General features: G+C 37.0%; 1 protein-coding gene across 38 annotated transcripts in view; it reads left to right on the top strand.

The window, feature by feature from the left end:
* The window catches only part of ANK2 (ankyrin 2), a 719880-nt gene that overhangs the window by 460063 nt on the left and 236425 nt on the right, over positions 1-23392 (top strand). For 2 of the 38 annotated variants that reach the window (XM_055274790.2, XM_055274808.2), the window contains exon 2: positions 18456-18500. The exons of 34 other annotated variants lie outside the window; for them this stretch is intronic. In XM_055274790.2, coding sequence (XP_055130765.1) covers positions 18456-18500 — 45 coding nt within the window. Of the gene's footprint in view, positions 1-13061; positions 13448-18455; positions 18501-23392 lie in introns of those variants that run through there. 2 more of the 38 variants (XM_055274788.1, XM_055274787.1) reach the window with 1 other exon arrangement.

The raw sequence follows: 23392 nt of genomic DNA, 5'->3' as shown, positions 1-23392 counted from the left end.
ACATTTGGGATCTGACATTAGACCTGTGGGTGGGGGGAAGAGAAATGATCTAGAGTAGATCATACTGGGTCCTACAGGGTATCCAGGCATGATATCACATAGTTGCTTCATCCACAATGTAGGAAACAGTCAACACTGGGGTTCTCACTCCGGCAGGGGGATACAGCAATGGGGAATTCCAGCAGCCATCAATACTTGGGAATCAAACAAAAAGGGGCTGATCATTTGTTCTTGGCCATGATGATACTACCTGTTGATATTGATTATGGGACAAAGCTTCAGTATTGGGAAAGAAAAATGTTGTCATGATTCTACCTTGGGAGTTGCACTATTATTATACTTACAAACCTCTTCATGGCAGCCCTCCAGCTGGAGAGATGCACTAGAGTTTTGGTCATCCAGGCCAAATTCAGAAGTAAGAGTTAATTCTCTTCACTGACACCAGCAGGAGAAAAATGGAGTTATGTTTTGAGGGCAACTTAATTATTGGTTGTTTCTAGATATAGGTGAAGGTATAAGGACTTGTTCCTAAATGGCTAGTAAGATAGGAGAGCAGGAAAACTTAGTTTTCTGAAGATGACTTCATTATGAGTCAACATTAGATGGAAGTCGAAAAATGTTTGACTTTTATTCTGAAATTAGAGGTGAATGGATATAGCAGGTGAGATGTATCAAGGGTCCCAGGCATGAGAAACTGATCCAGAGAGGAATAAGAGCATGTAGACTCTATACTCGACTTTTTACAACTATTTATTATATTATTTAATTCTCACAATGGGGTAGATATTCTAAATCTCATTTTTTAGGGGAAGAAATTATGCTTGAATATTATGCTTGAAAAAGATTTCCCTCCCAAATTTCATGGCCAATAAACACCTTAAGTGACAGACCCCAGACGCCAGATTCCAAAGCCTATGCCTTTTTGCTAAACCATCCTATACTACCATGTAATGTCTGATTTGTAGTATTTTTAACTTAAATTGTAGGGCAGATAATAAACAAACCTTAGACCCATCTGATTCAAAAAGACAAAAAAAAATAGAGTTGAGGAAAAATAATCATAGTTAGCTTCCTGTTCAATGCTATATTCCGGACACTGTCCTAAGTACTTAAGATGCACTGACTTATTTAATCTTTTCAGCAACACCATGAGGTAGAAATGATTATAACTCCCTTTTGTCAAATGGAAAAAGTGAGTTTTAAGAAGGAAGGAAGAGGTAAGACCCCAGATGACTTGAATCTGTGCTTCTCCAACTGACCTTATAATGCTATAAAGAAGAGTAGCTGAGATGAAAAATATATATCACCAAGTTACACAAAAATATTTCTAACCTTTCGAGGAACAGACAAACAAAATAGCGGGGGGAGTCTCTGAAGAATTATTATGTGATTTACACTACAGCAAGGTCCCTAATAATAAGATCACAGGAAGAAGAAGGACAGAAGAGCTAGAGTTATCAAGTGCTGAAACCATCTATACTACTAGCACCTCCAATGATCAAAATAGCATCAAGGCCGATTTCTAAGTCTTAGATGTCATCAACAGGAATCTCTTGTTAGAGTGGAAGAGAGGTGAGGTAGGTTCCAGCCCAAAGCATCATATGATTGGCTAGTTTGGAGTTAGTTTACTAAACTGCAATGGAAGTAGCTCTAAAATTTCCTGAAAGTTGTCTTTTTCTTTTTTTTTTTTCTCACTGCAACCACAGAGAGAACCCAAGGACAAAATTCAAAGTAAAATGAAAAAGGAGGGCTACTGAAGTATTACTGACAACAAATATGAAAAGTTGGGGAGTGCATAGAGATCTCTGAATGCCTCTTTTGCTCTGCTGAACAATGAGGTCAAGGATCTGGAAGACATCTTTATACCATAGGAAAATTGATCCCCCCTTATCTTAGTGTGGAATAATAATAAACTGAACTATGTTCTCCTTGTTCCAGAGCAAGGAGAGAAAAACTACCTTCTACCTTATGAGAGATGTTTTTTAACACTTGATCTCCATATCAGCTAGAATCGAATGTTATTAAAATAGAAAGGGCATATTTCAGTAAAATTGACATTTTAAAATGTCAGTGGTTAATGAAAGCCACCATCTCTTTTATTGATAATTCTTTTTTTAGGAAGAATTTAGGACAAAATTAAACTGTCATGACATACTTCTTGGTCTACTAAATATAATATGACCTTTGTATTTAGTAAAACTTGACAAAATCAGATTAGAACTTTGCCATATAGTTTGAGTTATCAAAATATGAAGTCAGATCAATTTTATAACCATAGAAACTTAAAAATTGGAAATTCTAATTTTAGACATTAGAAGTGGCATGACCAAAGTTTTATGGTGCCCATTTCTTCAGGATGCACAGTTACTATAGTTAGCATATATGTGAATTACTGATGTTTCATAGTGGCAAAGAATGGAGAGCTCCACCTGGGTATTTGAATGGGTTGTTGGTCATGAACACAAGTAGAAAATGCACATCTTTCTGCGAGTATTTATTGTAGGCTGCTAACTGTGGGGCATTTTTGAGTTTATGAGATGCCATATTATTGGTGGCTGTTGTCTCTAAAAGGTTAGCATTTGCTTTGAAGGTAAGACATGTTAGAAGTAAAGATACCTATGAAAAATAAAGAAAAACTGTGGAGAGAGGAGCAGGAAGTGAGTGTCATAGATTAAAGGCAATGTCAGTAAAGTGATGGCCACACAGAGGTGACAGCTGTGAGGAGGATTAGATATCATGGTCAGGCAGGGATCTAGTGATGGATCCATCACTGGAAAAGGGGAACCAATAATGAAAGAATGCAGAGAAGCTCTACAGGTGGAAAGAGTGGAATGAAAAGAGCTTTTCACTGCATATAATACCGTAGAGGCAAATGATGGCCAAACCATAGAGCTGTGTGTGTGTGTGTGTGTGTGTGTGTAGACATTTATGATAAGAGTAATCCTTCTGGACCTCTAGAGAACAATAATTATATTTCCCTGACATTAGCAATGATTACTCTCCATATGTTTTTAGTCACATTGATGCATATTCTGAAATATCCATGATGTGATCAACAGTCTTACTCTTACCTTATGAACCATCTTGTGGTTTGTGGCTACTGATGCTTTTGTGGCCACTGGCATTTTTGTTCTTTTCATTCCTCCTCATGTTCAGATGGCTACCAACAGATTCGGTGCCTGGACCAAAATCAAACATCTGAAAATATAATTATACAAGAACTGACAGAATAGTAATGTGACCAAAACAAAATCATTTTTAATGGTAATTGGATAAATGACTGCAGATTGCTATTCTCGGAGATTCATTAAAGCATTTCTGTGAGTACATCAGTAATAATACGCATTTGTCTCTTTTTATTTAAATGTTGTGTTTGGGCCTGCGTATAGTGCTGAATAAATATTTGTGAGAAGAATGAAATAAATGTTTGCATAAACCACTGATATTTTAAATATGTGATGGAAGTTTTTTTTATTGCTCATTTAGTCAGTAATCAGTTATGAGTGCCTGCTATATAGGGGCACTATCAGGAGTACTAGGGACAAACAGATAAATAAAATATAGTGTCTGTTCATAAAAAGACAATTAAAATACAGGGTAACAATCATCTTGATGGCTGTATGTCCACAGCAGGCTCCTAATCCTGTTGGCCAGGTAGGGCTTCCAAGAGGAGTCTTGCAGATACTGAGAGGGAGGGAGATGATCCAGGGGAATAGTTATTAACAAAAGTCCAGAAGAAATTTCAAGGGAGAGAATGTAAAGATGAGATTATGAAAACTGGAATACTGTAGGAAGGTGGTTCGCACCTGTAATCCCAGCACTTGGGAGGAATGCTTGAGTCCAGGAGTTTGAGACCATCCTGGGCAACATGGCAAAACCCTGTCTCTACCAAAAATACAAAAATTAGCCAGGTGTGGTGGTGCACTCTTGTAATCCCAGCTACTTGGGAGGCTGAGGTGGTAGAATCGCTTGAGCCCGGGGAGGTGGAGGTTGTAATGAGCGCCACTGCACTCCAGCTTGGGTGGCAGAGCCAGACCCTGTCTCAAAACAAACAAATAAACAAAAAACAAAAACTGGGGAAAGAAAGATCAGCTCAGATAGGAGTCCATACCACATTATTAAGGATTTTGGCTTTTTTTTTTTTTTTTTTTTTTTTGAGACAGAGTTTCATTCTGTCACCCAGGCTGGAGTGCAGCAGTGCAATCTCGGCTTACTGCAACCTCCACCTCCCGGGTTCAAGTGATTCTCCTGCCTCAGACTCTTGAGTAGCTGGAATTACAGGTGCGTACCACCAGGCCTGGCTAATTTTTGTATTTTTAGTAGAGATGAGGTTTCACCGTGCTGGCCAAACTGGTCTCAAACTCCTGACCTCAAGTGATCCACCTGCCTTGGCCTCTCCAAGTGCTGAGACTACTGGCTGTCCAGGCTGGTCTCAAACTCCTGACCTCAGGTGATCCACCCACCTCAGCCCCCCAAAGTGCTGGGATTACATGTGTGAGCCACTGCACCCGGCCTAGATTTTCACTTTTATCTTGAAGATTATAGGGAGTTCCTTGAATAGGTCTGAGCTTTGGAAAGATCTCCTTGGCTAAGGCGCGTGGCAAATGGATTGAAACAGAGCAAAGCTAGAACCAGTAAACTTTTTAGGAGACAGTTACAGTAATTCAGTCAGGAAATAAATCACTGACCTAAAATAGTGGCAAAGGGATGGAAAAAAGTAGACTCTGCAGGACTGGATGTATGGCAAAGGTAATGTCAAACACTTCAAGGTTGTCAGCTTGGGCAGCAAGGTGTATAGGGCTGCTGGTCACTGAGCCAGAGAAGACTGGACCAGGAGCAGTTTTGAGAAGGGCATTGGCTTAGGAAAGCACTGAGCCTGGTTAAATACTAAAGAACTAGTAGAAAAGGAAAACATTTTTTCTTAAAAATATTATTTAATAATTGCTCTTAAAGAAAAAAACCCTTAATTTTTAGAGATTTATCTGCATTTTTAATCATATTTATATTCCTTTCTTCTTCCTCTTTCCTTCTTCCTTCTTCCTTCCTTTCTTATCTTCTGGTAGAGAAGATTAATTTTATGTGGACCTAAGTGTGATTTATAAACTTCTGACTGTAAAGATTAAACACATATAAACATCAGCATGAGTGTATTTACTATAGCTTATACAGATGAGAGCACCAAAGTTCAAAATGACAGCTGATAGTGTCCATCTAGAATTTATTTCCAGCAGCATGTAGCTAATAGCAATGGAGCTTAGAGGACATAAGACCACATTAACACAATTTTAGAAGAATGAAATAACAGCATTGGCTTTCTAATATATGACCATATTTCCACAGTTTTTGATTGCTTATGAAGTGATTTTGTTTTCAAAAGAAAAGTAGGGCAAGATTGAAAACTTGAAAATAATTCTCCCATTTTCCGGAGAGAACAAATGATATATATTCAGGATATTTATTTCAGTATGAATAATATATGAAGGATCATAAATAATTCTTTATACCTTGAAGTATATAGGTACATTTACTCTAAAGAGATCCTGAAATAAAACCCAAGTGAATGAAGTTGGACAATGAAATTCAAGTTCTTTTAGCAGCTCTAAGTTTTCCATCTTTGAAATAAAATGAATTTAGTCTATTTATCATTCCATAATTGTAGTGCAACTGTTCTTGACTAAATGCACACTCATCATGCTGTTTAAAATAATAATAATACCATATTTTACAGTAACTCTCTGATGTTGGTGCAACACAACTGGAAGAGCCTAGTTGATTCTGTGTTTCAACATAGTACAAGAAAATCAGTTATCCTCATAATAAATCGGGTTTAATTGGTAATTCTAAAATAAATACTCATATATGCTCTAGTTGAACCAGCATCAGATATTTAGTTTGAACTTAGGTTTGTTATTGACTGATGAATGCCTTATTTCTGCCTGGAAGTGTATTTTCAATGTCTATGTCTCTTGCTTAATTTTAAATGTCATATGTGTGTATTTTGTAGGGGAAGTAGGATTTTAAAATATTTTGAAATCAATAGATTAAAATATTTGAGTATAGGATTACACAGAACTGAGCTCTGTGTTACAGTTGAAGAAATCTTTTGGTAATGACAAATGTATCAAAACATTTAAATCCATGTGTTGCAGCCCAAAAAGTTTATGAAAGGTTGTTATTTCTCTAGAACTTCTACAGTGAGTATACAAACTGAACATATAAATATATGTAGCTTAATGCCTGTGAACTTTCAAAGGAAAACACTGGCCAAATATTAATAGAAATAAGTAGTAGGAAAGGATAAATGAATATTTATTTTCTACCTTTAGTCATGAATAGTTCATTGGGCCTTCGTGGAGGCATTTGCTTAATAGTAAGACATTATTTGGGGAGGTTGATTATAAATGCTCATTAGTACAATACTCCCGTTTTTCTTGTCTAGATGCTCAAGCAGTGTGTCTAACTACCATGGCATGTGAGTCCTCTTTGATAGATAGGTCTGGACAACCATGGCGTGCAACACATAGAACATAGCCAGGCAGCTTTCTCCCCAGCCTACCATGAACAGTCACACCTCTTCTAAGATTGTTGTTCCTGTGGGCACCAGACTTTGCCCATTAACTGATCTATTCTCATGCTATGCACCATTTATTTTAAAATCACCTTAACTGAATATTTTTCAGATTATCTCGATCAGCTGGTTGCCAGATGGAAACTTACTAGAAGTGTTTATAAATTATACACTGGCTTAGGCTTCAAAAAATAGCTATTACAGCCAGATTGTAATGAAGCCCCCATCTTGCTTTTTTATTTTAATCACTTGACCCTCTCTTCAAAAAAGCTGTGGGGAAGCCCCTGCTTTAGTAGTTAACCAGTTTGGGGGGATTCTGTACACACGTATTTGTCTTCAAAATAAGTAGGAGTGCACAATGGCTAAATTGTTTTATTCACGTTGCATTTCAAAATCCAATCCGATGTGACAGAACATAGAATTAGCCAAATGGCCCCTTAGGCTTGCTTTGGCCACCCTACACTTCTGTCCTCATAGTCTCTTTAATGTCAGTCAGCGACATTTATTGAGTGCCCACTTTGTGTTGGGCATTGTGTGCAGTAGCCTTCGGAAAGCTATGCAAGCTGTTAGCACTGTTTATTAAAGAATGTTGTCCTTTATGTACCAGAAGTCAAGAGGCAGCAGTCTGGAATGAAAATAATAGCTGGAAGGAATGTAAAATTAAATTGGTTAATTGATGTTTGTGGGCACATGAATAGCTTGGCAATATTCATTTTGATTAATCTGTGTAAAGCATAAACAGTAAAAGTCATTTATATTGACCCCAATTAGAAAAATTATGCCACATGTCCATATAGGGAATTTAGTGTAGATCCATAAGTTATGCAACAGTTTTCCTGATTGATCAGTTATAAACAGGGCCAATTTGTAAAAATCATGAAGTGTTTAACTTTTAGTCAAATAAATTGTATTGAGTGTACCCAAACATGGAAGAAAATGACATGCTGCCTTGCTTATTGCACAGAATGTTCCAATTTTCTTTCCACAGGTCAGTAATTCCCAAAGACAGGAGAACTTGTCCTTGGATTCATGTGACTATGTGGGCATCGAGAATTCTGCATGCAGTAGGGATAACCAAACATTAATTTAATTAGATAAACGCATTTGAGTGAAACAATCAGTCTCGAATTATAGCTGCCATGATCAAAAACAGGGAGAAGGGCAGACAGTAATCAAAGCAGATTTCTAAATTCAGCAAAGGTAACATAGATCTTACATATTAATGATGATCTGAAAAATATGAAGTATTGACTAAATATCACGTTAAGATAGTTTTTTTGCACATGATAGTTTAGATTAAGAGAAACTCTACATGACCTTTTTAAATTTGTGTGATATTCTTGAATAACCTTGAATCTTGGAAGAGAGAAAAAAATTTAATTCCATGACTCTGAGTGAAACATTCTGATTTGCCACTTTAAAGACTCATGGCAATTTTTTTCAGTCTTTTTAATATGATAGCACTAGCCTTTTAAGAATAAATTAATTGGCCGGGCCCAGTGCCTCACACATGTAACCCAGCACTTTGGGAGGCCGAGGCAGGTGGATCACTTGAGGTCAGGAATTCGAGACCAGCCTAACAAACATGGTGAAACCCTGTCTCTAGTAAAAACACAAAATTAGCCAGATGTGGTGGTGCACACCTGTAGTCCCTGCTACTTGGGAGGCTGAGGCAGGAAAATCACTTGAACCCAGGAGGCAGAGGTTGCAATGAGCCAAGATTTTGCCATTGCACTCCAGCCTGGGCAACAAGAGCGAAATTCCGTCTTAAAAAAAAAAAAGCATACATTAATCAAAACATTTGAAGGAAAATAAAACAGTTGATTTGCAAAGACTTGTCTTACAAAGTCCTATAAAGCTGTCCTGCAAAGCCAGTTTGGGAGAGTAAGAATGTTTCCAGGCGACAGTTAGTTTACAGTTGTGACATGTAAAAGATGTGGCAGGGTATAAGTGAGGCTAATACTCAGCAAAGGTGGAATAAGAGTGAAACGGTCCTCAACTTGAAAAACAGCTCCTGGATATCAACAAAGAGTATGCCACAGTGGTGTTTTCATCCTCCCTGTGAGTCTGCCAGGGAAACACTACTGAGTAAAGCCAGCCCAGAGAATGAGAAACCATGTGATTCCTATCCTTTTTGTCCCCATGCAGATGGACTAAATAGGTGATAACCTTCAACTATGGCCTTGTGTTAGGTGTGTGTTGTCAAATGTTACATATTCTGTGTCATAGAAGTGAAAAGCTTCAGAGCTGGAAGGGATCCAACAACCGTCGAATCTAATTTTCTTTTTTTAAAAACAGGAAAATAGAAGCTCAGATTTGATAAAGGTTACAAAAGTCCACACAGACAAATTCATAGTGGAATCAAAACCTGGGATTAGTAAACCCTAGCTAAGAGGTCTTTTCAAAACTGCACTTCAGGAGTTGTGATCTAAGCCTTTAGGTTAAATTATAGAACTGAGACAGTTATTTCTTCTCCAAGGTGTTAGTTTCCTGATGGTTCTGTAATCATGACTTTTTATTTAAAAGGTGAAATTTAAAACTGCAGTGAATGATTTTTAGATTTGCTGTCATAGGGACTTCAGCAGCAACTTTCAGAAGATTAAAGCTGAGAAGCTAGCCTTTGTTCTTAGTCCTTAATCGCTTTTCTCTTATGATAGATTTGAAACACAGCAATACAGATGAAATAATAACAGTAAAAGTGCCTGGGAATTTAAGAAGACATTGCAAATATGTCACGTCATGGAGGCTTTGAATTTCACTTTCTAAGTCATGTATCAAATTCAAGTATCCTGCTCTAAGTGTGGTCAAACATGCAAATATTTGCTTTCTGAGTAATTTGCCCTAATGACTTTGAAGCATTTTTGAAAAACAGTGGTGACATTGTTCTGCCCTGGCAGAAAGCATATTCCTTGTCAGATGTCCACAGAGATCCTGACTGTCTGCTGGCAGATTATTAAAGGATGGTGCTGCATTGTATTTGCTAAGCTTTCCTTCAGTTTGACAAAATGTTATGTATATAGGTTGTCATATCACCCAAGCTTCTGTGCCAAACCTGTCTGGCAGCCACTCTTAGTTAACCACTGGAAGATAGAACTAGAAACGTTTTAACTTCTGAAGTAAGGTTCTCTTCTGCAGACCCCTTACACTTTTATTTTTTATTAGAAAGTATCTGATCATCGGCAAAGTTTGAAGTGATCACACATAGGCAGCTGCTCGTTGGAAATTCTGTTTTCACAGCTATGATGTTTTCCAGGTTCCAGGTTGGTAATTTAAATCTATTCAGCCAGAAAATAGGAAATTTCAGCCATCACAGTAGCACCAGGTGTTTGTATTTGTCTTTCCTTGGCCCTTCCCTGTTTGAGCACTAAGCTTTAGCAGTGGGGTTCAGGGATCACTACATGGCATATTTGGGACAGTGCTAATCATAGGAGTATGGATATTATATTCATCAAGCAGAAAGTTTCTTTATTGGAGAAAGCATGAGATGATTTCCCCGAGATGAAGAAAAAGAAAGAGGGGTAGAAGAAAACAAATACCTAGTCATTTAGGGAAGTGTCTTCCAACAGTTGTCAGCATGTTACTTGGTTGGTTCATACTCTCAGTGGTATTTTCCTTCTTAACAAAGCACTGTAATTTCTTTTCTAGGAAAATTTACCCCAAATGGTGTTAACCTTTTTTTCAAAGGCCAAGAGGGAGATTTATTGAAAATCTGGAAAAGAAATTAAATATTTGTCATACTTAAATATGTTTAAAATTATTAAATCTGTTCCTGTTAATCTGCAAAATAAAAAAGATGTTTAGGTCAGTGTAGTCCAGTTAAATATTGATATTATGAATTGCGTCCCTATCTGTGGTTGCCTTTTATTCATTTACCTCACAAACATTTAATACTATTGTGCGTATTTAGGTATGGGAGGACGTCGGTCGGAGAAAACAGGCATATCTTGCAAAGAGCGAGAGCCGATAGTAGTCGCAACCTTATTCAAGACGATATTAACACAAATTAAGGGACTAATAACAAAGGTGTAATGAAGACTTGCAGGAGACAGGAAAGCTTTAAGATGAGCTTTGGAGACAGTGAACATGGACTGGTGGAGGAGGGGGAAGGCATGCTTGGCGGAAGAAGTAAAATTAAAGGCATGGCGGTGGAATGGGTAGTGTATTAATGAGACAGAAAGATGACAGGAAACAATTCGAGATGTTAAAGCATAGCAAAATTATTCATCTAGCACCTAGGGGCATCTCCTGAATCTGCTGTGGTTAAATATTCCTTTTCCATGTGTAAGTACAGAGTTCCAGACCTCAGCTCCAGAATGAAGTGAGGAGGCTAGAGATAATTTTTAGGATTTACAACCAGTGTTTTAAGTGGACATAATTCTATTTTGAAGATTCTATTGAATGTTTTTAAAATAGTACACTAATTCCAAAAGTGGGCATGAGGGAGTGCATCTCTTTCAATAGCTGGAAAAATCTTGGTTGGCATTCTTTGTTTTGGGTTTATATTCTGAATAAAATAGTTCCTACATATTCAAGAAGAAGCATCTATTGTAAGACTTTGTGGACCACAGACCTTCTCCAGGTTCTAAGAACCTTATAGAAGGAGACAAAAAAGTTAAAACCACATCTTTGTAAAAGAATTTATAAACACACCATTAAACATCATAGCCTACTTAAATCCTACAGTACATGGTTCAAATATGTGGAAAATTTGTTGAGAAACTACCATATTATGATGAATCGTTAGTCTATATAAAATTATTCAGGCAACATGAAAGGCTTTGCTTGATGTATCCCAGCCAACAGTCTAATCTTGTTACTGATTTTGAACCATCATCTTTGTGAATACTTTCACTTAAAACTTTAACATTTAAAAGGTTTATATTATGTTCCTTTTAACATGAATGGAGAAATGAGCCCCCTTCCATTGTTGTCATAATATTTTTGGTTCAGTCAGTAATTTTCAAAACATGATTTTAAGAGATGCCTTCACCTATAGCTGGGAAGTTAAAGTAATTTCACTGAATACTGGCAATGCCTCTCAGAAACTGGATTGTAAGGATGGGAACTTTATAATAAGCAAGATACTTAAGGCTCATAAACTCTGGAATGAAGAGTTATTCAAAACCAGATTGACAAAAAAGCAGCGTGGGGCCCTGTGGAAAGCAACAATACAAAAATGTCCCTCTCGGATTTGAGTGTTTAGGGATTTGTGAACTCAAATCTGAGAAAGGTATTTTAGGAATGTTATTTTTAATTTTTTTTTAAAAAAATGGCAAATGGTTTTTAGCTTTAAAAAAAATGACATATTGGAAAGGAAAATTCTGGTCTATCAAATGTAATATGGTTAGTTTCTAAATATCTTCCACATCCTGTTTTCCCCAAATAATTGCTTCCAATTCAATACTTTTTTTAGACATTTAATATTTAATTTATAGCATGTGGATGGATAATACAAAATCTAAGTCTGGACCCTGCATTGAGTAGTTTAAAATGATTTGCAAAATAAGCTGTATATACATGCAAATAACAAATGACGAAGGATAGGACTAATATTCAAATAATTATATATAATAATATTTATATTAATATATTTCATAGGGTTTTTAAACTATACTAGTTAAACTATATAATATATAAAATTTTATATATATAAATATATAGTTTTAAATATATATATATATATATATATATATATATATATATATATATATATACAGTTTTAGAGGAAACCCTAATGGAGGAATAAAGCTTAATCCATGTTAGTCCCTCACAAAGCTTTGATTTTGATCATAATTAGCTTTATACAGCATATCTAATGTATATTTGCTATGCTCATCTCAGTGGGAAACAATTTCTTTCAAAAATCTGTAATATGATTTCAAAGATTGGATGGTGTTGAAAACCATCTTAATTATTGTTTGTAAAGCTGGGGAAAACATTTTCAAAATACTAAAAATTAAAACGAATTATAAATGAATCAACATGTTTGCTCTTACGTGGCACAATCATGAATAATGACAAACTACACAATTATAAAAAACAAAACTTCTATACCAGTGTCAGGTGAGCCATTTGATGGATGTGTTTCCAATGAATATTACATGTTAAAAGAATGGTAAAAGGATGGCTAATTGTTTTATGTAACAATAATGAGAAAGACAGTATACATAAGCCAAGTAGTTTCCACTTGGTTGAAGCAATTACAAAAATAATTTTTATCTGTTTTACTGATAAAGCAGATTCATTAAAATATTTAGTATTGTGTGAATAAGAGACAGAGAAGAGGGAAATAAAAAGATTCAAAGGCATTCATTGAGTAATGCAAAAATTCTCATATGTAGAGACATTTTACCCAGCAGGAACTTAAGTCCATGTGTGAGGCAGGCTGCTTGCATGGTGAAAAACAAAACAACACCGCCCCCTCCCCTGCTCTCTGTCTGCCTCACCCCCCTCACTCCATTGACATGCATAGCTGGCCTGGTAGGTGTAAAAATAGACTGGCAGCGCCTGCACTGGAAATGGTCACTGAATGCAGCCTGCAGTTGCCGGGGGTTTTGAGTTGTCTCTGACACCAGCAAGCCAGCTAGCAGATGGGGAGAACTGGTGAGGGGCGTGGAAGGGAACTGAGCAGAGGAGCCAAGGATCATCTTGATGAATTGCCCACATTAGTGTACCCCTGGGAGCCCTGGACAGAGTGCAGAGGGCAAGGACGGGCCCACTGACAGCAGGAACTGTAGAGCTGAGATGGGGAATGCAGCCCTCTGCTCTTCTTGCCATGCGGATAAGAGCATAAGAGCACAAGGAAACATGCAGGAACTGGATAAAACCCCAGACTACTATGGCTGTAACAGTGAGGACATCAAAGAACCTGGAGTGTGGGTAAGTTTTAGGCCACAAAGGAGGAGGAAGGGAGGATGGTGGCATAAGAATCAACAGTAGACCTCATTGGTGAAACCTCTAAACTTCCTGGAAGGAAGTTGACAGAATAAAGCCAATGTGATCAAACCACCTGACTACCTCTGATCAAGTGGCATGCTTTTGCTTCCTCTTCATGTTACGCAGTGCCACATGTTTGTTTTTTCTCGGTTGTCTTTAACTCTGAGCTGACATTTGGGAATGAGCAATGACGCTGTCTCTTTAATTTGGAATTTTGTCCAAAGGTGGACATACGTATTATTATAGAGTGACTTTCAGCAGTATTGCAGAGATTCACTTATGTTCCATCTGTCAAATTCTTTCGCCTATTTATTCATGTATAGTTCGTTTCTCACTAAGTCACAGAGCATTTTTTTAAGCATATGCTCACTTAGTATCCCAGCTCCAGCCTAAAAAGGTATTTCCCTCTAATATTTGACTAACTTCAGTGAAGAGGTCCTTAAATGCTTTTCTTGTTATAATAATAATAGTTTGTAAAAAGGCTTAAACGTTAAGCAATTAAATAAGTTGACTTTCAGATTTTAATAATTCATAGGCATGATGTGTTCCTTAAAATGGGTACAAAGGCTTATTGTGATTTTTTTTTTGGCCAGGAATCTCTGAAATATTTGGATTTTCATATTTGCTGGAAAATAAAATTTATCTTTTATCTGTCAGATCCAGGAATTTGACCTTATTGCAAGTTATTTATTTGCATGAAAATAAAGAGCTGGTTGCATGGTTTGGCTGAAACTATGAAACTAAGATATGTAGGATTTCTGAGTAAGAGAGGCAGAGGCGTTTGTACTTGTTATGTACTTGCCTGATATTTCCAGGAGTGAGAACAGAGTCTGAAGCATAAGAGGTGGTGCTCTGCTCTCTTTGGCTTTTACTCTGACCTGGAACAATGTCATCATTTCTTAGCACTGAAACTCTGTCAGACCATAGTGAAACTAAAACTAAAACTAAGAATTTATCAACAAAAACAACATGAAGGGCAAATATTTGCAGTTGGCAGTGAACAGAAAGCCCTGTCATGAAAAAGAGGACAGTAGTTCGGGCATGGAAGTCACGGTAGTCAAAAACAAAGAAAGAAAAGGTGGGGAGGGAGGCAGTCCCGGGGAAGGGAGATCACCCACCATTAACAACTGCACAGGCGAGGTTTGTAACCAAGAGCAGTAACATTTCTCCTGGATTATGGTTTCCACTACCCACGTCCACCCAGGAGAGCCACTCCGGACTTCTCAGAGCAGTCACTTCTAATGCAGCTTTCTGAACTGAGGGGATAAAAAGTATCATTACTACTAATTCAGGACCACAAAAATGAGTGTATTTTTAAAAATATACAACCTCATTTCTCTGAATTAATTAATATAGCCTGTTAGTCATTTAATAAAATCTTCTGCTAAAGGTTTTATAGACTGGAGCATATCATGATTGGTGTGACATTGGAAAGGTGTGGTAGAGGTGGAAGTGGACCTGTTTTCTACCTTCAGAAGTGATATTCTGCCCAGAATTTTTCCACTTTGGCCATGGAGAAAAAGCAAAAGTTAATGTTTAACTTAATACCAAGCATGACTTAAGCAAAATATGTGAATCTAGATAGTTTAAGTTGGACTTTATGTCTTCCAAATGAGAATGTAAGACTCACAAACATATGTCAGGGTTTTCCTCTGAAATTAAGTTGCCTTTTACGTAAATCCTTAAAGGACCAAAGATCTGCTCTTATCACAATTGGCTTGGCAGCTCCAAAAAAGAGGAAGCATGCAGGACAGGAGAGAGTGAAGAACAAAATTCAGCTGTTTTTAAATTTTTATTTAGTCCTTGTAATGCTTCTAAATTTTTAATTACAGAGGGGAAAACTGCATCATCTCATTATTTTTCCATGTTCATGTATGCAGATGACTGGTGGGTGTATTCCAAGTTCACTTGTGAAAGAAGCAGCTCTTGGAGATGCCTTATAGACTTTGCCCTGGATCCTAGGGTAACTCTGACACGAGTCAGCAAGGCCTTGTAGGGTCCAAGTAGGCTCCAGAGAGAAGGATGCTTGACCATGTTTTGATAAAGTGCTATTTAGAACAGCATAAAAAATGTGTCTTTATTTTATGGTCTTCTTTTGGCTTGTATTTTTGTGATGACATCATTTATAAATTTGCATATTGGTCTAAGTATACTCTGTATTTTTCTTGCACTGAGATCATGTATTTCTATTGTGGTTTCCATAGCATAACAAATTAATTTGCTTTGTCCCAAGAGCAAAACCATAAATCTGATGCTTTAATATAGACATTTTTTAGGTTACCTATCCTAGCTGATTTTCAAATTATCACATCCTTCTCTTTTTACCAGTTTACTCTCAGAGATTTTTATTTTATTGCTTCATTTGTTTTTAACAATTTTTCCCAATTGTGGTAGAGAATTTCAGGTTTTTCATATGAGCTTTTTCATTATTTTATAAATGTTCTTATTACTTTAGACCATGAACATGAATTCTGGTCTTATTATGAAAACAATACTTTTCTTCTAGCTGACTCAAAAGATAGTAAGTCAATCAGCAAATGTTCACTAAGCTAGGTATAGTTTTGAATGCTGGTAATTTAACAATGACAAGACAGAGTTCCTGTGATATCGGGAGACAGACTTTCAGCATATATATGGGGGGATGAGGAAGCATGGTGCCTAACTGAGAGGGGAATGTACTGGGAATGTTCAAGGGACGGAAGGATGGTTAGAATGACTGAAATGTAGTGATCAAAGAAGAGGACGGATGGCAACGAGGTATGAGAGGCAAGCATGGGCCTACCTTGGCAAAAGTTTGATTTCTTTCTAAACATAATTGAGTCTTGGAAAAGGATTTGGGATTTCATTAGAAGCACAGTGAGAAGCCTCTGGAGAGCTCTAGACCAGGAAATGATAGGACTTCATTTATGCTTTGAAAAAAATCTCTCTCCCTTTCTCCCTGTCTCTTCCTCCCTCCATTTCCCCCTCTCTTTCCTTGGTGAAGGATGAGTTGAGAATGCAGCAAGAGAAAAAGAAGGGAGACCAGTTTAACTGGTTTCAAGGTTTGCAGCCCTGAAGTGAACAAGGATGGAGGATTGAATTAGGATGTTAACAATGGAGGTGACATTGTAATCAGATTCAGGATGTATTTTTGTTTTTATTGAAGGATTTTGGGGAGATTATAAAAGAAATAGAGGGGTGTGTGTGTGAGAGAATGAGTGAGATGATTCCTTATCTATGAAGCATATCAGTATGTCAAAAGAGTTCAGTTAAACTTTCCTTCAGCTTTGAACTCTAAAAGAATATAAATTAGTTTAAATGGTATAGTATTGTCTTCTGTAACACTTTTATAAAAGATAAGGAAATTTTGTTCATATGGTTAGTTTTGATATTAACCCTAATAAGAGCCAAAAGTGTAATGGAAATTACTCTGGTAGAGCATTTCAAAAAATACAAAATGATGTAGAGATGGTTATGGAACTTTTAGATGATTTATTTAAAGATAAAGGCCTGGCGTGGTGGCTCGCATCTGTAATCCCATCACTTTGGGAGGCTGAGGCAGGCAGATCACTGGAGCCCAGGAGTTCAAAATAAGCCTGGGCATCATGGCGAGACCCTGTTTCTACAAAAAAATACAAAAATTAGCTGGGTGTGGTGGTGCACGCCTGTGGTCCCAGCTACTCAGGAGGCTAAGGTGGGAGGATCACCTGAGCCTGGGGAGGTGGAGGCTGCAGTGAACTTTGATCATGCCACTGCACTCCAGCTTGGATGAGAGTGAGACCCTGTCTCAAAAAAAAAAAAAAGAAAGATTGAAAGAAGAGAAGACATGGCTTTCATTCTCTAGTAACTTACAATCCAGTTTTAGAAACAGGGCTTACCCACATGTAATCAATTAACTATAAAAAGTAGTAGAGAATTCAGTGGCTGCATGAGTGATGAAATGAGCCACTATACGATGCCCAAGAAGGAGGGGATCAGTGCAGGCCTCAGTGCTCTGGGAACACCTCGTGGACAGAGCTAATATTTAGCTGATATGGTGCAGATCAGCTGTACCAGTTGTTTACAGTTTGAATTGCTTTCACACAGGCTAATTAAGCAGCTGTTCCTATGAACCCACCAAGCTTCCCCTTCTGAGTCTAGCAGGACCCCATCCTCAGGATTTCCCAGCCTACTCCCATCCTCTAAAGAAGCAAACAAAAGAATAATGCCTGGACTCTCAAGGGGCTTCCAGGACCACTTCCTTCTAGTGCTGTGGCCAGTGTCCATTGGGAGTGGTTGGTGCCTGAGCTGAACTAGTTGTTAAATATTTTTAATATCCGTCCTGCCAGTGGAGAAAGTGGAGCCTGAAGCAGATCTTGGAAGCAAAATACAATCTGGGTTCCTATTGGGAAGAAAGTACACTTGTGCCTTCAGTAAGCATGTATTCAGCCAGGCACGGGCCTACCAAGATGAGTAGGACATGCAAACTTGGCTTGAAGGAGTGTAATCCAGGGATGGCCAAAGCAGGACTTTGAATATTGTGTTCCCACGTCCTGAGAAAGCACAGGGGATTATAGAGTACTTCAGGATGACAACTCAGCCTCAGAGGGTGGCAGAAAAGTTAAGTCCTGAAGCATTATGGGAAGTTCACACACTCAGTATTGGACTCATTAGAAAGACTGGGAAGCAGTGGCTATAATACCGTTTCTATTGGACATTTGTGCAACCCCCAAAATTTGGATGAGGCACATAGGCTAAGATTATCAAGAGATTCATAAGTCAAGATTTAGAATTTGAACTATATACTAGTGAAAGGCCATTGACCAAAGGCTGTTTTAGGAGAATCAATTAGGTTGTACTCTGCATATCATAAGCTCAATTTTCTTTGAAGTTCCTAGGTACTCAGTAAATATTTGTGAAAAAAATGAATGAATTAACGACTAGGAAATCACCCAAAGTAGCAAATCTATTTATGGGAATTTTCCCACTACAGGTGACATGCCCCCAGATGAAACCAGAGGCCACCAACATTGAAAAGGTGATGGAAGCACAAAAACACTTCTAAAAACAGTAAAGACGTTGGTAACTAAGAAGTTTTAATTATAACCTTCTGCTCAAAAAAGGAATGTACCCTTACTGCAATTGCACACATTACTGGTTGTCATAGTTCGTTTGTGTAGCTACAAAAGAATACCCGAAGCTGGGTAATTTATATAGAAAAGAGGTTTATTTGGATCACAGTTCTGCAAGCTGTACAAGAAGCGTTGCACCAGCATCTGCTTTTGGTGAGGGCTTCAGGAAGCTTCCACTCATGGAGGAACGGGTAGGAGAGCTGGTGTGTACAGAAACCAGGGGGAGGTGCCAGGCTCTTGTTAATGATCAGCCATCAGGCGAACTCCCACAGGAACTAATACAGCAAAAGCTCATTCCTTATCACCAGGATGGCACTAAGCCATTCATGAGGGTCCACCCTCATGATCTAAACACCTTTTATTAGGCTCTGCTTCCAATATTGGGGATCAAATTTCAACGTGAGGTTTGCAGAGTCAAATATTCAAACCATAGCATTGGTATAAAATAGATATATAAAACATGTTTGCTCTAGAAAGTAGTAGATATTTTCTTGAATTGTTATTCTCTATATCAAGTTGTACATAAAATGCAATGGTTACATTTTAAAGAAATTTGGTGAAGGTAGGCTGGGCGCCATTGCTCACATCTGTAATCCCAGCACTTTGGGAGGCTGAGGTGGGGGGATCACTTAAGCCCAGGAGTTCAAGACCCCTGGGAAACATGGTGAAACCCCATCTCTACAAAAAAAAAAAAAATTACTGGGTGTGCTGGCACACTTCTGTAATTCCAGCTACTGGGGGCCTGAGGTGGGAGGATCACTTGAGCCTAGGAGGTGGAGGTTGCAGTGAGCCAAGATTACACCACTGCACTCCAGCCTGGGTGACAGAGCGAGTCTCTGTCTCAAGAAGGAAAGAAAGATTACATTGTAATGTTAAGCATTATCTATTTTTTTTTTTACAATGAGGTATATCCAAACCAAGTATTTGTATTTACTTGAACTATGTAATAACTTTTGAATAATATCTTTTCTGCTATATTTAATACGATTAGTTCCACTGTCCCTATAGTGACTTTTTCAAGGTCACCTGTGTGATGATGGAGCTGGGAATACTCTGGGGAGAGAGTCCTCTTTTCAGCTGTATTTTGCTTCCTTCCCACACAGACATCTGCTGTGCCTCTTACTCACTTTTAGTTGCTGTTTTGGATTTTATGCCCCTTTAGTCAAAACTTATTATGCCACAAGATAGATTTATTTGTTTCCTGAATTCTTTATTTTTATTTAAGGTTTCTCTGTGAAATCTTAGGCATATTATATCACATTTGATTGTCAAAATTTTAGGTGTTTGATTTTTCAAAGCTGACCTTCATATCATATTTGTGTGGGCTTATGTGACTATAGTAAAACTTTTTTGTGCCTTTCTTTAATACTTGCTTATAAGAAGTATACGTGTAATTCCAGCACTTTGGGAGGCTAAGGCAGGATGATCACTTGTGCCCAGGAGTTTGAGATCAACCTGGGCAACACAGGGAGACTCTGTCTCTATAATTTTTTTTTTTTAATTTGATAGTGTGCACCTGTGGACCCAGCTATTTGGGAGGCTGAGCTGGGAGGATAAAGGCTGGGAGACTGAGGGTACAGTGAGCCCTGATTGCACCACTGCACTCCAGCCTAGGTGACAGGGCAAGATGCTGTCTCAAAAAAAATAGTAAAAATATTACAATGATTGACAGAAGTGTAATCATTTCAATGGTGGCTTTGAGCTAATGAATTGTTTCTTAAAGCTATGTGAAAGCCAGCTGTGTAATAGTACAGATTATAAATTGAAACTGTGTTTTTGATGAGTTTAAGTGTTGCTGACATACAGTTTATTTAAATTTCGGTCTTTTTTTTTTCTGTACTCTTTACCTTCCTCAGTCATCAGTGAGTTCCAAAAGGGGGCTTTGAAGTAAATCATAGATTCTGTTTGACACTGTGGGAATTTCCATATTCTAGTACAGCAACTCTATTAAATAAACACATTGTGTACTTAAATTGGATCTCTCACAAGTCACAAATAATATATTAGAACTAGAGCTGAAGTATCTTTCTATTTGCTACTTTTGTGTCATACCTTTCTAGATTATTGGCTTTCTGAAGGATATTAGAAAGCATCTTCTAAGATACCTAGTAAAACAGAAGTACATAGAAAAATTTGTGAAAATCTTTCCTTTTTGAAAACTACTGGTTGTTACATATGAACTTTTCCCCAGAGTTACAAAAGAAAAAGATTATTTTTCAGGAATAAAAGACAATTAACAATTTTATATGAGTAAGGTATATATTTCACAGATTTGTCTATACCATCTATAATACATAATCATTTAAAAAATGGCTTATGATATTCAGCTTTTTATGCATTCTTACAGCGTACATTTTGACAGACTAGATAATTAGTGATGCCATAGGATAAAGTGTACTTGGGATTGTGTAATAAATACACAGTATGAAAAGTCTAGTTAATCCTTTATGTCAGCGCCTCCCAAAGTGTATTCTGTGAACTACCACATCAGAAGAATCGCCTGGTGTGTTTTTAAATGATGTAGACGGTTAAGCTTTACTCCAGACCTCCTGAGTTAAAATCTCAGAGGTGAGAGCCAAGAATATTTATTTAACAAGATTAAGCATAGTCTCTAAGTAACCCTTAAGTGCACTTAAGTATGATAACCAGTGCTTTGTGTTGTAAGAGGCTGACTTTACTGAAGAGTCAGAGCTGAATATGTAACATCAGCACATAAGAGCATAAAAGTAAAAGAAAACCCTTCACATTTTATTAAGCTTCTTCTTATCCAGGTTAATTCAGTGTATTGCCAAAATTCTATTTAGAGGCAATTAAAGTAGCTGAGACCACATGGGACATGTGGGAATGGAGGATACTCTGCCAGCAAATGAGCCCTTCTGCATTTCTTATGCATCACCTTAAAAGTCAGAAAATGTCTGTGCTGTATCACAATGAAGTTTTAAACCATAGCACTTAGAATAAATTTAAGTTTCACTTCCAAAAACTAATAATTACTGTGTACCTATATAGAGTCCTTTTATTCATTGTTTAACCTTGTCACTTTCCACTGGAAATCCAAGGACTAAGGTACTTTAAGACAATGTTATGAAAATGTGTCCCCAAATTTTTTGAAAGTCAGAATTTCATTCCATTGTTGAGCAGTCAGCTTGAACAGCAAGATTGTTCTGAATGATCTGATCCTTCCTTGGAATTGAAGGCTAGTACAATATCTTGGCTGAATCCCACTCTCCTGCTTAAAATGTCATGTAGCACATGCGAGATGATTAACAAAATTCTTCTGGCCTCATTAAAAGTTCTTAATATATTGACTAATGTGAAGTGTATCAAATATTAGATACTCTATATTTTAAAATTATATATAAATCTGTAAAATTAATTATTCAATAAGTTTATTTCAAGAAAGTAAATAATGAATTCTGTAAGTCTACATGTTCTTTCTTCTTGTTTTATAATATATACATAGATTGAAGAATCAGTCTTTTCTCTGGTATTGATTTGTCATACCCACCAATCAATTCTTTAAAGAATTAAGCTGTGATCTAGATGGACATGCCAATTGCCATTCTTATTTTAAATGTAACCCGTGCAGTTAACAGCTACATGCCAAAACCTACCCACGGACATTGTCAACTAATGGACTGGGCTGCTTCCTGGCCCATCTTGGTCTTAACCACTTCATCTGGCATTGGGAACAGATCTATTCTACCTAGGATCACAAGATAATTTAGAGGTGGAAAACAAGAAGGAAATAAAAAGTAAAGACAGTAAACACATAAAAGAAATGTATGAATGTCTATAGCAAATTCCATATTAATTATTATCAACAATAGCTATCATTTATTGAGCCCCTATTATCTGCTAGATTCTGTAATGGCACACTGCATACCATTTCATTTACTACTGACATTAGCTTTGTGAACTGAATATTAAAATATGCCTTTATTGGATGCCTACTATTCCAATACACTGTTCTCAGTGACTTATATGTATGACACAATCCAATCCACAGAATTCTATACATTTTATATACTAGGAAATTGAGACTTTTTTTAGTTCAGTAATTTCCTCAAGGTCTCACAGCTCATGGCAAGCGATAGGACCAGGATTAGAAAGGCAGTTCTAAGCCCATTTTATAATGCTGGCTCTTTAAAGAAAGAGATACCTAAAAAAAGGAGACATTGGAGAAATTTAAAGTGGGTTCTAAGATTTTCCACAATTGGAAAAAATTGCTGACTTGGAATATTTCAAGCAAGATTGTTACTTATGACCCACACTAAAATACGTTTTAGGAAATTAAAAAAATTAAATGGAAGAAAAAAGAAACAATTTTTAATTAATGAACCTATAAGAAAATGAGAAATATTTCATTGACTTCAGGGTTGGAAAGCATAAAATAAATGGAATAAGGATCTAAAAGTGGAACTTCATACTTTTTGATTTCTATAACAAGCTTGAGAAAATTTTCAAAAACAATGACAAAATGTTATCCTTCTATATAATATTAAAAAATACTTTTGAAACTCTTAAAGGACAAAAAATGTGAATAGACAAATCAAAGAACAAATGTGGTAGACAATAAGTATATGACAAAGTTTTCAAACTCTTCAAAAACGAAAAAGGCAAACCAAAACCACGATGATCTACTTATCAACTAAGCAAAGCAATTTGAGTTTATGATTGTGTTGAGGTGGTCTCTTCGGCAAACATTCTTTTCAGTTAGCAACTCTTCGGCAAAAATGTCTTTTCAGTTAGCAACTTTCAATGTGTACAATGTGTGCCAAAAATCTACATTCTTTGA

The sequence above is a fragment of the Symphalangus syndactylus genome, chromosome 4 (assembly GCF_028878055.3).
Source record: "Symphalangus syndactylus isolate Jambi chromosome 4, NHGRI_mSymSyn1-v2.1_pri, whole genome shotgun sequence".
Lineage (NCBI taxonomy): Eukaryota > Metazoa > Chordata > Mammalia > Primates > Hylobatidae > Symphalangus > Symphalangus syndactylus.
This window is presented reverse-complemented; position numbering and strand designations above follow the sequence as displayed.